Source organism: Penicillium pulvis (genome assembly GCF_028828015.1).
Source record: "Penicillium pulvis strain IBT 33274 chromosome Unknown scaffold_8_segment0_segment0, whole genome shotgun sequence".
NCBI lineage: Eukaryota > Fungi > Ascomycota > Eurotiomycetes > Eurotiales > Aspergillaceae > Penicillium > Penicillium pulvis.
In genome coordinates, this window is record NW_026643080.1 from 4,095,411 (window position 1) to 4,111,427 (window position 16,017).

Sequence of the window (16,017 nt, forward strand, 5' to 3'; positions counted from 1 at the left end):
TCCTTATAGGAAGGTAGTAAAGGAGATATAATGAAATAGTACTTAATTCAAAGGGACTTAAAGTCTAAGGTAATATAATTAATATTGACTTAAGTTAAAGGGAAGTTATTAAGAGATATAGATCATTCTCTTTCTTAATATAAGGAAATTAAGATCTAAGAAAGCTAGTAATAATAAGCCTACTTCTAATATATTACTTGTTATAGACTTAGTTCTAGTAGGTCTAGAGCTTACTTTTAATCTAGATACTAAATGCCTTCTAATTTAGTACTATTTAGGATATCTTATTATCTATGTTCTTGAGACTTAGTAGCTATATTCTCTTTTATAATATTACTAAATTTATAAAAATCTATATTCTAAAAGGTCTTACTATTTAATAGTAGCTAATAAATGTAGACTATAGTAATTGTATCTATTTTGATCTATCTCTTTCTATTAACTATAATTATTTTATCAATGATTTATTGTATAAATAAGAAAGTGGTCTTCTAAAAGCTCAAGATCTAATGAACGTTTAGTTCAAAATTAGATTCCTTTCATTTTTAGGATTATTATCATAGTTTCTAAATCTTTTATATTAGAGATAAATATAATTCAATTATAACATATTATTATCTTGAATTTTGAATTTTCAATTTTAAGAGAGGTATTTAGTAAAAAGCTATAGTCTTTATTGTTATTTCTTTACTAAATATTCATATTCATATTCTAAAATTCTTAGTCTTAATTCTAATATTAATTTAGGAAAAGAAAAGCAATGTTACCTTGATTTTTATATGAAAGATTCTTAAGTTTATAAGTTCATGTTCTAATTAGCTAGATTTCAACTATATAAAATATATGTAGTCTTAATCAGAATAGTAAGAATATATCAAATATTAGTAGTATTAAAATTAAGTAATAGTCTATATCTTAAATTAGTCCTAGAAATTAGTATGAGTTTCATACTAATCTAGAAGCTTTTAAAAAAAAGATATATAATCCATACGTATTAAGCTACTAAGATAGAATTTGATGCTTTTCAATAATATTAGGAAAGCATAATAGAAATATTAAATAGTAATTGTTTAACTACTTATAACCATTAAAAAAAATTAAAAATTAAACAAAAGGGTCATATGTCATTATCTATAATATCCTTATCCTTCTATAGTAAATTATAGATAAATTAGGGTTAAAATATAGTTTTATAAAGTAGATTACCTAGAGATATCTCTTTCTTTATTCTAAATTCTTAGTAAGTAGTTCTCATATATATTATAATTATTCTTTAAGAATTAAAGAATTTTATTTTATATACCTAAAGTATAATTAGTATTAGATATAAAAAAGAATAAGATAAAGACTTTGTACTTTTTCTAAGATAATCTAATATATAGTTAATTCTTCTTATAAACTAAGAGTAAAAGGAGTAGAAATTATAAAGAAAAAGAATACTAAATAAATAGTTGGAATAGTATATATCATAGTAGTATCGAGGTAAGATAAAGGAAAATAAGATAATTAAACGAGGGCTTATCTATATAGACCAAAAATCTATTCTCTAAGCTCTAGCTATAATAAGATCATTTTTAATATTAGTTAATTCATAGTACTAGTCCTATATTTAGGACTAAATATATGTTTTGTTATCTAATATATAATGGTTATAGGTGACTAGATAAATCAGGAAGTTAAACCTGTATAAGAAAAATATATCCTAAATTATTTATTTCAAAAAAAACTCAAATAATATAGCTTTTAGACGCCATCTATCTCTCATTTGGATACCTATTGAATGATACTATATATTATCCACCATAACAATAACACTTATACTTACCTCCTAGAAAATTATATGAAGATAACGTTAAACTATATTACTGTCTCATTGATCCTTAACACCATCATAGCTACTCCATGAGACTAAATTTAAATAACAATCATGCCTGAACAAGGTCCCATGGATCCAAAGTGCATAGTTCTATAATCGTGTAAAGAAGTACATATAAGCCGTTTTCTTCATCTGATCAAGGTCCTCAAATTTCACAACCTTTTCGTCATTGAACATAACCCAGGAGAGACCAGACTGGCCTGGCAAAACCTTACGAATGACAGCCACATAGTGACTTTGTTAACTAAGTCAGCAGTGCACTATATGTAAAGACCAAAATTATGGGGATATAGAAACCACTCACCCTGCATGAACTGACGTGCCTTTGTGACATACGATAGATTGTAGCTGATACCGAGCAGGCAAACTATCATAGCCGGCTGAATCTTGCTGAGAGTCTATGTCTTTGATATCATCCTGGCCATCCTCCAAGCCCTCATCGGGGTGGGTAAAAACCCAGTCTAGCGCTCGATTGACATCGCCATCAGTGGCAGATAAGGCCTGGCGAGCTCTGGAAGCCTCGATGCCCATGTCCCCCAGCTGCGCGACCTTCGTCTCGTCCTGCTCAGCATTTATCGTCCCACCAGCAGATCCCTTCAAAACGAGGGGTTCATCAATGTCTGGGTCTTCCATATGAGCAAACAGCCAATTCATGGCAGCCTCCGGGTCATCATTTCCAGTGGCGTGAAGCGCCTTCTCACATCTCACAGCTGGGAAACCCATGCCCAAGAGCTGATCCATGACAACGGGGTTAGGATTGAAGGCCACATCTTCCTTAACCTCCGGCAAGATCTCCTCGTTGGCATCATGCTCACCAGCTAAATAGCACCCAAAATCAACGGGTCCGTCATCAACAACCACTGGAATGTCTAATTTGGTAGGAACCCAGTTGACAAGCCCAAAGCGACGAGCATTGATAGCCAATTCTTGTGGTAAAGTTTTGAAGGATGAGCGTTTCGAGAACCCGTCACGGCTATTACATTCAGGACAGCTGAGCTCAACGACCTCCTCCGCGGTGAATAGGTCCAAGCACTCTGATAGGGTAACAGCTTCAAAACGATCTGTTTCACCCGAGATGCGACGACCAGGCACAGCAACAGAGATATTATCTTGCTCATCTACCTTGTAACGGACCTTCTTACAGCCCAAGCACTGAAGGCGTTGCTCGACCTCGAATCGGAAGCTCTTGACAGGATTGAGCTGTCCATCAGAATGCTTTGAAAGACTCACACATTTGAACACGTGCAAAAGAAATTCGAATGCATCCTGTTGCCTCATTGTTGCAAATTCATCATGACCCTGGCCAATCAGATATTTGAACATGGCTGGAGCCAGCCCCCTTTGATGTGGAGCCTCTTGTGCATTCTGAGCTGTAGCAAAACGTGTACCTGGTTGAGAGTAACGGCCTGATAGTAAGCCATCTGCCAGCTTTCTCAGTTGGGTCTCAAGGTCCTGTGCCGGTGTCTGACATAGCGGTGGCTCCTCAGATGGGCAATAATAACGAGATTGGAAGCAAGATGTAGAGAATATGCACTGCATGATACTGGAAAGGTAGCAGCTGTTTCCGAGGTTAGCGAGGCCAGTGAAGCCAGGTCCGAAGACCGGGGTTAATTCACGACCATCTTCGGTGGTCATAGAGAACTCCCATTGGAGGTTGTGCTCAACCTGCATCTCCATCAAGCTCTTCTCCGTTTTTTCACGCCCAGCTAGGAATATGCCCCAGTGTGCGAGGTGATTTGCAAGTTCTGGGTCTGTTCGCTCCTCATTGCATGCGTAACAATAGACGTCTGCTGAGCCCTCGGCAGTGATGGAGCCCAGTTTAACTGCCACAGCATGTGTTGATGCGTCTGCGTGGGCGAGAGCGTGGGAGTTGCCTTGTATACCACCAAATTGACTTCGTCCACATCCTATGTTTCCACAATCTAAGCAAATCCAGAGATTCTCCTTCAAATCGCATGTAGAACATCGACTAGAATCTATAACATAATTAGCATTGTAGCCGGAGTTTGGGCGTTGCAAGAGAGATGGATACCTTTGGATTCTACGTTCTCAATGTCTTGTTGAGTAAGACATAACGTGTGTTCACAAGGGACAAATTCCTGCTCCCATGCTTTTACCTCCTCCCTTTTCGAAAAAGTCATTGCGTTCATGACTCCGTTGATCACAGCAGGCAGATTCCCAATCGATTTATCGACATCTTGCTTCGCGCACGAATAGCATGTCACGGATGTCACGATATCATATCGGTCATCATCTGTCTCGGCAGTAATCGCAAGCTTTGAAATCTTGGGCGGGGGCTCATCTCTCTATAGCATGTGAGAAGGGATGTTGACGTCATTTTTGGAAAGCTTAAGCCCTACCTGAATTTGTTTCGGGGTTCTGCGAATATTCAAGGCCAGCGGGTGACCAAAGCGTCGATGGTGTAGTAATGCATGATCTCTATCCCCGGTACACCCACCATTGAAACAGTGGAGACATACATTTAGACCCGAGTCATTGTCCTTGAAAGTGAAATAGTTAGACTCATCATCCAGAGGGGAGACGGAAGTTGGCAAGGAAGAAAGCATACAATGGAATCGAAGCACTGCGTACAGTCCTCTCTATACACAGCCTGAGAGGTTCCGGGCGGTTGGAGGTCTAACATGATCAGCTTATCACTTTTCTTCAAGGTGAACAATTCTCTCACCAACCTAAAGCTTCTGAATGAAGACAGGCCATTTCTTTCGGAAGTCAAAAGCCCGTCTAAGATAGGGGAGGCAAAAAAGTACGTAGGGAAAGTTCAAGAGAGTAGAGAAGAGGCAGTGAATAGAAGGGTAAAGAAAAAAAAGTCAACATAATCAAGCACTTGAAGGTGGGACAAGGCAGGAGCTCCGACGTGGGGCAGTTGCTTATCTAAGAACCGGGTGTGTGGAGAGAGCGCTATGGCCTGAGGCATCCAACCACCCACCACAGTCACCTGAGTGGCCACTTTACGCGTTATTTCCAGGTTCCCGCTTCACGCGTCGCGGGCGCCACAATCTTCATCCTCTTTCCATACCTTGTCATCTTACCGTGACCCATTGCTGTCTGGCAGCACTCTTTGAAGGTAACCACCATGGCTACAGATGCAGCTTCCATGATCACTGTTGGTGCTCTCAGGTAAGTTGTCAATTACGGCTGTTGTGCATGGACGTAGCAAGATCTAATATTCCGAGAAAGTGCCATATTTGATGACACCAAGGCTCAAGTCCAGGAGCCGATTGTCCAATGTGTTCAGGTGAAGCCACTGCCACCTCAGCCAAACCATCAAGAGCGTTATCGAGCTGTGTTCAGCGACGTCGCGAATTATGTTCAGACTATGCTTGCCACTCGTATGTTTTTTTCTTTCTTGCAACCCTTCAGATTCAATCCTTAGTTGACCAAAATAGCAGAGGCCAACCATGTCGTCACAAACGGATCCCTGCGGAAAGGGTGCTTTGTCCGGCTTAAATCATTCCAGGCGAATTCAGTGAAGGGAAAAAAGTAAGTGGCCTCACGAGGGTGAATGTGTTGTCCAACTTCATATATTGACTGCTTTACAGGATCTTGATTGTTTTGGATCTCGAAGTTCTGCAAGAGCTGGGTGAGGCCGAAAAGATCGGCGAGCCGAAGCCTTTGGAAGTCAAGAGCGACGAAGAGGAGGAGAAGACCCAACCAACCACTATTTCTAGCAATGGGTTCTATGGCTCCAAGCTTCAAGGGGGCCCGCCGAAACAACCTCCTCAGTTGCCTTCCATGCGAGGGCCCTCCGCGTCTGCCCACGCCACCATCTACCCCATAGAAGCCATCTCGCCCTACTCGAACAAATGGACCATCAAAGCCCGTTGCACAAGCAAGTCCAACATCAAAACATGGCACAACAAGAACGGCGAAGGCAAACTCTTCAGTGTGAACCTGCTGGATGATAGCGGTGAAATCCGTGCAACAGGTTTCCAGGAACAGTGTGAAATGCTTTACGATCTGTTCCAGGAAGGCAGTGTCTATTATATCTCCAGCCCATGCCGTGTCCAGATTGCCAAGAAACAATTCAGTAACCTCAACAATGATTATGAGCTGACATTTGAACGTGACACATTGGTTGAGAAGGTATGGGACCCCTGCCTCTTCCCTCAAGAATAATGACTTACAATTTAACTTAGGCTGATGACCAAAATGACGTGCCCCAAATTCGCTTTAACTTTACCAACATTGGAGATCTCCAATCCGTGGAAAAGGACACGACTACAGACGTGATCGGCATTCTCAAAGAAGTTGCTGAGACATCCCAGATTGTTTCGAAGGGGACAGGCAAACCCTACGACAAAAGGGAACTCACTCTAGTCGACAACACCGGCTTCTCGGTTCGCCTAACTATCTGGGGCGCTACTGCTGTCAATTTCAACGTAACACCAGAGTCTGTTGTAGCCTTTAAAGGAGTGAAAGTCTCTGACTTTGGAGGACGCAGCCTCAGCTTGTTGAGCTCCGGCTCGATGGCTGTCGATCCTGACATTGGAGAAGCTCACCGGCTGAAGGGCTGGTATGATGCGCAGGGTCGAACCGAGGTGTTTACATCTCATGCATCCGTCTCCAACGCAACCAACTCCAACATGAAGCCTGATCAATTTAAGACTGTTGCGCAAGTTCGGGAAGAGCAACTGGGCATGTCGGATCAGGTGGATTACTTTTCTTTGAAGGCCACCGTTGTCTACATCAGACAGGACTCGACCTGGTGCTACCCAGCCTGTCTTACCGAAGGGTGCAACAAGAAAGTGACTGAATTGGACCCTGGTCAGTGGCGCTGTGAAATGTGCGACAAAACCCATCCCAAGGCGGAGTATCGCTATATCATGCCCGTCAGTGTGAGCGACCATACGGGCCAGCTTTGGCTTAGTTGCTTTGACGACACGGGCCGTCTGCTCATGGGAACATCAGCTGATAACCTGATGCAACTTCACGAAGATGATCCCACGGCGTGTAGCGAGGTATTTCAAGCAGCCAATTGCCAGACCTGGAACTTCCGATGCCGAGCTAAGATTGATACATTTGGTGATCAGCAACGGTCAGTAGATTCAATCATGTTTTCATATACATCAAGATCATCCTGACTAACGAGTTCTTACAGGGTACGATACCAAGTGTCATCCGCCAAGGCTATCAACTATTCGGAAGAAGCTTCTCGTCTGGCTGAGATCATCGGCTCTTACAATATCAATTAGGTGATCAAGCGAGATGCGGTCGGGGGTGTTACCTATTTTATACTCTTTGAAATTCGATGCCACACATCCCTACATCCTGTTTAACTGCATCTTGGGTTCCATGATTGTAAATGACTAATACGTTTTTCGCACTTCATTGAGAAATAGCTTCAGTCTTCACTACATTCTCTTTTCTATGTCCATAGAAATACGTAGTAGAAAGGGCTGTATAGTATACTAAATAGTGGCACATCTCACCCAGCTTCAACTTTGCCAGCAAGAAACTTTTGGGCGGTGTGGGAAATCTTCAGAAAATTCTGGTCAAGCGGTGAGTACTTTTTTTTCCCTGGACGTTGGCAGAAATCCTGTCCGCCTGCCCAATTTTTCTTCTCCGTGACCTCTGGAAGGACTTCTATTCCCCTCCACTGGCAATTCTATCCATTGAAATTGTCTGGTGAAAAAGAAAATTTGTGTTTCAAATTAACTGATTCCAAGCAACGACAGCCACAATGGGGAAACGCAGTCATCATGTCGAGCCAACGGAGCTGCAACCAAAGAAGAAATCCAAGGCTGATAAGCAATCCAAGGACAAAAAGGTTGTGGAGGAGACTGGGACTTCGGGTTCCGAAAAGATCACCTATACCCAGGCTTCCGCTCTCAGTGATCTCCCGCAGTCCCAGATTGATCAGTACCTCCAGGAAAAGATCATCAAGGTCACCGATGCCTCGAGCGATGGCCTTAGCCTCCGCCCTATCATTCAATTCGACTATCTACCTCCCTGTGATGGCGGGCTGTACGACTCATTGAAGTCATTCCCTGCCCCGACCCCTATTCAAGCCGCCACATGGCCACTGCTGTTCGCCAACCGTGATGTGATTGGTATCGCAGAAACCGGCAGCGGTAAGACCTTGGCGTTTGGCTTGCCCTGTCTAAAGAAAATGATAGACTCCAAACGCAGTAAAAAGCCTTGCCACCCTACTGCAGTGATTATTTCCCCTACGCGCGAGCTTGCAATGCAAATTCATGACCAGCTCATCAAATTTGCCCGCGTGGCGAAGGTCGGTGTAACGTGTATCTTTGGAGGAGTTGGAAAGGACGAGCAACGCGAAGCCCTCAAGACGGCTGCGATCGTGGTTGCCACTCCCGGCCGCTTGAAGGATCTTCAGAACGATGGATCCGTCAATCTCGGGAAAGTGAAGTATCTTGTTTTGGACGAGGCTGATCGTATGCTGGACAAGGGATTTGAGCAAGATATTAAGGAAATCATTCAACCCATGCCAGTCTCCAAAAGGCAAACAGTTATGTTTACGGCAACCTGGCCTCGATCTGTTCGGGATCTGGCTGCAAGCTTCATGAGTTCCCCGGTGACCGTCACCATTGGTGGAGATCCTTCTGCGGACCCACGGGCGAACACGAGGATCAAACAAGTTGTCGAGGTGATGGACGGACGGGATAAAGAGAACCGACTGATTCAGCTCCTCAACCGTTCCCAGCGAGGATCCCCGAACCCTGAGAAGGTCCTGGTGTTTTGCCTATACAAGAAAGAAGCAATGAGGGTGGAAAGACTCATCAGCTCTAAGGGATTCAGGGTCGCCGGCATCCATGGTGATCTGAACCAATCTGACCGGTTCCGGAACCTTGAGGCGTTCAAAACTGGCACTGCTACTGTTTTGGTCGCAACCGATGTCGCAGCGCGAGGCTTGGATATTCCTGCCGTGATGTTGGTCATCAATGTCACCTTCCCTCTCACAGTAGAAGACTACGTGCACCGAATTGGGCGAACTGGTCGTGCCGGGGCTGAGGGCCACGCCATCACATTGTTTACTGAGCAGGATAAGGCTCTGTCAGGCGGGTGAGTCTCTATTTCATCTCAATCTTCCAGAGTAGTCCTAGACCAAGCTAACCATTGGGACCAGATTGATCAATGTGCTTAAAGCCGCCAAGCAAGAAGTTCCAGAGTCTTTGTTGAAGTTTGGCACTACCGTCAAGAAGAAGCAGCATGGCGCATATGGCGCATTTTTCAAGGATGTCGACACAGATAAGAAGGCGACCAAGATTACATTCGACGATTGATTTGTATTTTTAACTGTATTCTTTTGCTTTTGCTTTTGCTTTTGCTTTCGCATAGACCACACTATTCATTTTTGGGGCCCTTTTCACCAGAGGATCCGATCTGGCGCAGCTTCATCACTTGTCCTATTAAGAATTGTCTCTCCACATAGAGACTTGGTTCCCATCAGATATCGACCCAGACTTGACATTCGAACGGGGCGACTTACATCGAAAACGTATAGAAACAGCTAAATGCAACCGCTGGAATCAAATCCTGATCTGGGCCCGATAGTCTCTGAGTGACCATGGTAACCGTGGCGAGTATTCCTAAAATATAACTGGCGGGTTGGATGCTCATTTCGGCGACACTCAGACCATTGCCATGTCGGCGAAGATAGGATCGAATAAATGTGTAGCTCCATAGGGTTCGTACCACCATGTTCACCATGTTGGCGAGTACCAGTCCATAGCCCCCCATCGACCAGACTTCCAAAAATGCATAAGCTGCGAGAGCGTAGCTTGCAGAGAAGGCACCCATCCAAACCGTCTGCCTTCGAATTTCCCCTGGGTTGGCTGCAGACGATACAAACGCCTCAGTGATCCCATTGAAGGCCAGGAATGGGATATAGTAACAATATAGTGACAGCAGGTCACCAACCTGAGGGGATGTCCATTGGCGACCTCCCAGGATACGAAGAACCTGTGGCACCATAATTGGGCCCAGTGGGAAGATAAGCGTCGAAAGAAGCTGGTAAGCTCGAAGAAGATCAGTCAGATGACCCTTTGCAAAGCTAATCTGGGCTGTATTTCTGTTTCCACTCTCATTGGGGCTCAGAAGGGTCGAAAATAGGTTTCGACTACTTTCTTCGAGAGGCTGGAATATGATCCGTGCAATTAGGCCGCCATAATTTGAAGCCAAAGAGTATATTCCTTGATCCTCCAAGCTTGACATAGCGGCGAGCATCATGGAATCTCCTTGCGTGAGAAGATGTTTCACAAGGGACTGGAAAAAGACACTCGCAGCAAGCGATGTCAACCGCCAGGAGAAAAGATCAAGGATATACTTATTCTCATCGTTGTGTTGTTTAATGACAGCAGGGAGAAAGGAAAACCGCCGCTCGCTTGCCCGAGGGAGCAAGGACAAGCAGTAACCGCCGACAAGGGTCACTGAGTAGCTCAAGTGGCCAATTGCAAATGGCAAAATGCCAGCCTGTTGAGCAGTTTGGGAGGCATAGAAAAAGGCCGAGCAGGTTGCGAGGCTCTTGACAAATGCTGCTGACATTTCGACTGCGGCTCTTTTCTCATACCACATGCGTTGCTGAACTATCGCAAAGAATGGCTCAACGCTCAATTCCAGGAGCGCTGCTATCCCTGTGATAATCACACTGGTCCCAAAAAAGGGGACTTCCAGTGCTTGCTTTGGGGCAAAGTATTGATAGAGCATGGTAAGCAAGATTGTAGAGGGTACTCCAAGGAAAGGGCTCAAGTAAGACACATTCACGACCGACTGAGATGCCGTCGATTGTATGTCCCGGGGAGATTTCCCTGTCTTTGATGTTGAAGATTCTGCGGTGATTGGCTGTCTTTGAATGGCCATTCGTATACTTTCTCTGGAAAAATATAAAATTGTGACTTGGTAAAGCTCGAGCTGGGCGGCGATCCCCAGTACCATAGGGGATAGTGTCCGCAAAATCAGCTGATTCGAGCCAAATGTAATAATTCGAGATGTCAGCTGAATGAGGATCAAGAAGGTTGTGCCCGTGGCAGAAGATGCAAGCAAATTGCCCACTTGAGGGTCGCTGGATTCCTGCATTTTGCATGCACGGAGGGAACTGGCCGACGTGTCTTCGAGCATACTAGCCGGAGCGTGAGCACCTAGCTAGATGGAAGAAGGTACCAATTGAAAGATTATTATAAATTCTCATCGAAATCCAGAGAAGACTGACTAAAGAGCGACGAATCGATACATTGATGGAAAGATAATATCAATTTGTACAGCGAAGCCCTCCACGGCTCGAGGGAAGGTACCCCGCTTACATAACCACCTTCAAAACCCTAACTTATGTTTTCACATTTTAAACAAGACTGTAAACTAGGCCTACCAAGTGGACTAAAGTGTCTAGAAGCGTTGTAACACGATGGAATCAATATGTTTAATTTGCGATCGGGGCCAATGGGGACAGTGGAGAAGGCTTGAAAATAGCAACAGGAATACGCTGCTCATTGATCTACGAGTGTACAAAGGAATACAATGTGTCGCCGTCGACAAAACGCTTGGCAATCAAGGATGGCGAAACTGGTCCCATATGACCGAACACCACGGCTAATTTGGCTTATGACGATGTGCAAACCCAAGATTGGGGATCACCCGAGGGACGACAAGAAAAGCGGAACCCCCGAAGTGAGAAAATAATGGGCTTAGAATGGAGGAAGATAGAAGGGATAGCCTCCGTTCTTGGTCTTGAACACACTGAGGAGCAGACTGTATGTCCCAAAGAGAATGCCTCCCCAAATCAACACCGCCAATTGCTGTCCCTTGACATCTTCCATGCGAGGCACCTTCAACGCAAGCGCAATGGTTGCAAATGACAGGATAGCATCTGCACAGGGTATGAGTTTTGAGAACCAAAGACAAATGCTGCGATAATCGTTCAAAGGATCACTTACAGATAGCAGCCACAATCTGGGTCTCCATGCCGAATTGATTCTGGAAACCTCCCGCAAAGTAGCTGATTCCACCACGGCCATCCCCGGCGACATAAGGTACCTTTCGGATGTGATTGAACATCTGGCCACTGGTGAACAGAAGAATAGCAATCAGACTGACAGCGGCCCAGAGGTTCCGGTTCTGAATAATTGGCAGAACGTAAGGATATAGCACCGTAAATAAGGTCACAGCGCCCATTAAAATGGTGATTCCAGAGACGATACGCATATAGTTGACAGGCCGAACCAAGGCGGGCTTAGGTCCATCGGGTAGGTGACGGTTGATCCATGAATACAGTTGATCGGCGGAGATTGGACTAGAGTTTTGACATCCATGTCAGAGAAAAGTGACTCACAACTTAAAAGGCATCGGCCCAGTAGTCTTCAACTTACCCTGTGAAATCAAATCTCACTGGCTCCGCTTCCACCTTGGCAAACGGTCCGACGGTTGGGGGAAACAGGAGGAGGACGGGTGCAGTTTGAAGCATATACTGGTGAAAGGCATCAGCTATACGAGGCATGAGAGTATTGAGATAGCAAGGGTCATGTCACACCTTTTGAAAAACTGTTTTCCCCTTGTCGAAATCCAGAGTACCGAAGACTACCTTCAAGCCATCAAGCTTGGAACCTTTGTTCCAGCTCCGAGAAATCAGATCCCACTCCGCATCAAATTCCCGACACATCAAACAGCCGTAGCGAGCATCCATAGCCGTTAGAATGACTGCGGCATAGTAATCGCGGGGAGCAGTTGTGAGATCCTCGAACGAGGCGTTGTCCAAATCAACAGGCCCGGAACGAGAGAGCGAATGGAATTTTTGGAATTTATCGGGCGTAGACTTCGCGGCAAACACGCCGGATAGGACCGAAAGAAACAAACAAAGGGTGGTCCAGGGCTTCATTTTGGCATTGATGCTGGGTTGCAAGTGAGCTCTGCAAGCATTGGAAGAAGGTGGTACTTGGTCAATAGCTCGGAGGTGAAAGGTGGCCCATTACGTAAGGGGCCCCGCTCAAAATATACGCGTTCAGTGGATCGCGATAACATCTACTATAATTGGTCTTTCAACATTAATTCTCAAATTCACCCCCATTATTTTGAGCACCTTTGCCTATCATGGCGGTAGCTATGGAGGCCTCAATCCTGGATGTACGTGTATCTGAATTGCTATAAGATTCCTGGCTAACAGTTCTAGTGTGAGATGTCCATGAAAACAGTTCGCCTCGAGAAGGAATACGAAAGGGCTCTTGCAGACTCAGCGCATCTTCTTGATGTGGAGAAAGATCGCGTCAGGCGGATGGACCAATTGCTTCTTCAATTCGAGAGTGAAAACCTGCGATCGCAATTAGATCAAGCCAATGCGCAGTTACGTGGACTCATACGCGCCAAGTCGGACACACTCCTCCAATTAGACGAGGCTTGCCAGGAAATTGATCGCCTAGATCGCCATGTACAGGCATCATCAAGCGAAATTGGGAAGTTGAAGGTAGGTGCACTTTTCCCTAGCGATTTGACCTGTCTACGGATCGAAGGGCTGTGATCTAAAGGAATACAGGACGAACTTTCAGCCATGAACAGTACTTCGACAAGCTACAATACCCTCCTTTCCGAAAAGTTACATCTAAGCCGAGAAATTTTCAACTTGAAATCAGAGCTAGACCGATTAAGATCCCAAAACTCTTCTCACCAGGCATCCGTAGCTGGGAAACAAGAAATGGAGCGGCTGTTGAATTCCTTGGAGGTTCAGCTTGAAAGTGAAAAACATTCCCACGAGCGCACTCGAGCCAAGAATTTGCAGCAGGAGACGGAGATAAGTACGCTTGTAGCGAAGGTCGAGGAACTACAAGGCGAACTCACGAAAGAGCTGCGAGCGAAGCAACAATATGAACGAGACAACCGTCAGCAAGCCTTGGGATGGGAAAACCAGCGCGGTGTACTCGAGGGCAAGATTGAGACACTGAGAAAGCAGCTTCGGTCAAACAAGGACAAAGCGCAGGAGGCTCAGCACGATTTGCAGCAGAAACGCACCACTGTCCGGAACCACGATACTGAGGGCACTGACCCGCGATCTCGAATGATCCCTCTACAGCGTCCTGGTCCCAGTGCCGATTACCAGAATGGCGTCACTATCGCAACGCCTGGAGCTGTTCGCGTGCAAGAAAAAGTAAAACGACAGTCGGCATTGCCTGGCGACAAATCAGCATTCTCGATTACTCCGTTCCTAAACCGAACTGGTGCTCATCAAGCTTCTCCGTCCAGCTCAGACCTAGACAACGAAGAGGTTGGCCAGGCAATGGCAGACATCCATTCACCCCTCAGAGCCCGCATCACCCATGACCCAAGTGGCCTGGACTCATCCCCCACGGATCAGCCAGATTTGATACGACGCATTGACAACGAAGAAAAAGCAAGTTTCAAAATCCGACAAGGAAAGGCTCCCAATGAGCCCAAAAGATCTATCAAACGGCCTGATGAAAAGTTGCCACTGAGGGAAGTGGATGCATACCCAGATCTCTCAACGGACCACGGACAGACAAAGATAAAAAAACGGAAGCTTGGGGCTCAGCGGGACCGAAATTTATTCGAGGACGATGAAGAGGATCTTCTTGAACGCAGAAAGCCAGGGCGCAAGGTTGGACTGGGAGCAGGTCGGATCTCGGTGCTTGCGAATGCACAGGTTTCTGGTGCACCAGTCGGTGATAGACCACCGAGAGCTTTGGGATTCGGAGGATTTTCACCTCTGAAGCGAGACCGTAAGCGATGAGATAGTTACACCATTAATGAATTTGGCCTGCTCATCCAACATTGTTAAAAGACATTCTGCGAGTCAAATTGTAGTAGGGCTGTTCAAACAGGATTCTCTCACATAATAGTAACACTGGCCATACAATGGGCGGATCTTTTTCTGCCGGCAGAAAGTCACTTCATTCTCGGGACTCGATAACATCCAGTAATTATACAACGATTTTACGTCCCTACACGCGCCAACATGTTGATGATTTCTTTAATCCGACCCTGCCAGGGTACTCTAAATATCGGAGTGCTTGGTCAAATCCGGCAATCATCGTCAAAACGATGGCAAGCTCGGCAGCATAAGGATCAATTCACCCGAGAAGCAGCGGTTCAAGGCTTGAAGAGCCGAGCTGCTTTCAAGCTTTTACAGGTCTGATCAGCCCCACTCCCTTTATGAACCTCTTTTGCTAGAGAATCCGACATTTCCTAATATTCCGTATATAGATTGATGAGAAATACCGCATCTTTAAGAAAGGTCAAACGGTCGTGGACTTGGTATGGCTACTGAACGGAGCCACGGAGAGCAACTGATAGAGAACTAACTCTTAAATTTCCCCTAGGGATATGCGCCCGGGTCATGGTCACAGGTGATTTCCCTTCCCCTCCCCCCAAGCCTACCCCATCAGGGCCCCGCTGACGACGCTGCAGGTAGCTGTAAGCCGGACACAGCCAAATGGGCGGGTTCTGGGTGTTGATATCATCCCGGCACAGCCCCCAAAAGGGGTTTCTACCATCCAGGGGAACTTCCTTGCCCCCGAAATCCAAGCATACATACAGGAGTTCCTTCGCAGCCCCAATAGAGGCAGGCCTCGTGAACAAAGTGATACAGGCGGGAGCTTGTTGGAGCCTGAGGTGCCCATGCGGACCAACGATCCAGATACCTCTGCAAGTCAAAATGATAAAATCCTTCAAAGAACGGTGGATGTGGTTCTCAGCGATATGTGCGAACCCTGGCTGCAGACATCTGGTTTCTGGAAACGAAGTCTAAGTAATCCCTATAACAGGATGATGAACACCAGCGGAAATAACTTTAGAGATCATGCTGGCAGTATGGTATGTCTCCTTATCATCATGCTAGTCCACAAGGAATTTGTTCGCTAACCTGTCATAAAGGATCTTTGTCATGCTGCTTTAAAATTCAGCTCCGATGTTCTGAAGACCGGGGGACATTTCGTTTGCAAATTTTACCCCGGAGCAGAGGATAAAGAGCTGGAGAAACAGCTGAAGGACTTGTTTCAAAAGGTCCACCGGCTGAAGCCTGAATCATCTCGCAGTGTAGGTTATCCCTATCGTGGTTTACCTTCGGTTGTAATAGCTAAACCCGCTGGCAGGAATCTAAAGAAACATTCTTCGTTGGCCTGGATCGCAGATCATGAGGTGACTCGTGGTGCCATGTGATGGCA

At 45.5% G+C, this 16,017-nt stretch overlaps 7 protein-coding genes across 7 annotated transcripts; 4 read left to right on the plus strand and 3 right to left on the minus strand.

Moving 5' to 3' along the window:
- Positions 1-1,966: 1,966 nt before the first annotated feature.
- On the minus strand, positions 1,967-4,520 carry N7503_010951 (ubiquitin-specific protease UBP14; the record flags this gene model as incomplete). The annotated part of the gene is made up of 5 exons (XM_057070497.1): positions 1,967-2,111; positions 2,181-3,852; positions 3,909-4,182; positions 4,237-4,377; positions 4,446-4,520. 5 exons carry the CDS (start codon positions 4,518-4,520, stop codon positions 1,967-1,969), a joined length of 2,307 nt encoding a protein of 768 aa, XP_056917108.1.
- Positions 4,521-4,970: 450 nt separating this feature from the next.
- Positions 4,971-7,089, plus strand: N7503_010952 (replication factor A subunit protein RFA1; the record flags this gene model as incomplete). The annotated part of the gene is made up of 6 exons (XM_057070498.1): positions 4,971-5,014; positions 5,075-5,226; positions 5,287-5,377; positions 5,437-5,980; positions 6,034-6,932; positions 6,996-7,089. 6 exons carry the CDS (start codon positions 4,971-4,973, stop codon positions 7,087-7,089), a joined length of 1,824 nt encoding a protein of 607 aa, XP_056917109.1.
- Positions 7,090-7,577: 488 nt separating this feature from the next.
- Positions 7,578-9,141, plus strand: dbp3 (RNA-dependent ATPase DBP3; the record flags this gene model as incomplete). Its single annotated transcript, XM_057070499.1, has 2 exons — positions 7,578-8,920; positions 8,985-9,141. The coding sequence occupies 2 exons, from the start codon at positions 7,578-7,580 to the stop codon at positions 9,139-9,141; spliced, it is 1,500 nt and encodes a 499-aa protein (XP_056917110.1).
- A 61-nt stretch (positions 9,142-9,202) lies between these two features.
- N7503_010954 (oligosaccharide translocation protein RFT1) lies at positions 9,203-10,933 on the minus strand (the record flags this gene model as incomplete). The annotated part of the gene is made up of 2 exons (XM_057070500.1): positions 9,203-9,293; positions 9,348-10,933. 2 exons carry the CDS (start codon positions 10,931-10,933, stop codon positions 9,203-9,205), a joined length of 1,677 nt encoding a protein of 558 aa, XP_056917111.1.
- A 605-nt stretch (positions 10,934-11,538) lies between these two features.
- N7503_010955 (OST3/OST6 family protein) lies at positions 11,539-12,725 on the minus strand (the record flags this gene model as incomplete). Its single annotated transcript, XM_057070501.1, has 4 exons — positions 11,539-11,720; positions 11,788-12,143; positions 12,220-12,317; positions 12,381-12,725. The coding sequence occupies 4 exons, from the start codon at positions 12,723-12,725 to the stop codon at positions 11,539-11,541; spliced, it is 981 nt and encodes a 326-aa protein (XP_056917112.1).
- Positions 12,726-12,937: 212 nt separating this feature from the next.
- Positions 12,938-14,585, plus strand: N7503_010956 (uncharacterized protein; the record flags this gene model as incomplete). Its single annotated transcript, XM_057070502.1, has 3 exons — positions 12,938-12,970; positions 13,017-13,307; positions 13,377-14,585. The coding sequence occupies 3 exons, from the start codon at positions 12,938-12,940 to the stop codon at positions 14,583-14,585; spliced, it is 1,533 nt and encodes a 510-aa protein (XP_056917113.1).
- Positions 14,586-14,810: 225 nt separating this feature from the next.
- Positions 14,811-16,012, plus strand: N7503_010957 (RlmE family RNA methyltransferase; the record flags this gene model as incomplete). The annotated part of the gene is made up of 5 exons (XM_057070503.1): positions 14,811-14,984; positions 15,059-15,109; positions 15,175-15,201; positions 15,263-15,667; positions 15,728-16,012. 5 exons carry the CDS (start codon positions 14,811-14,813, stop codon positions 16,010-16,012), a joined length of 942 nt encoding a protein of 313 aa, XP_056917114.1.
- Between the last annotated feature and the right edge of the window lie 5 nt (positions 16,013-16,017).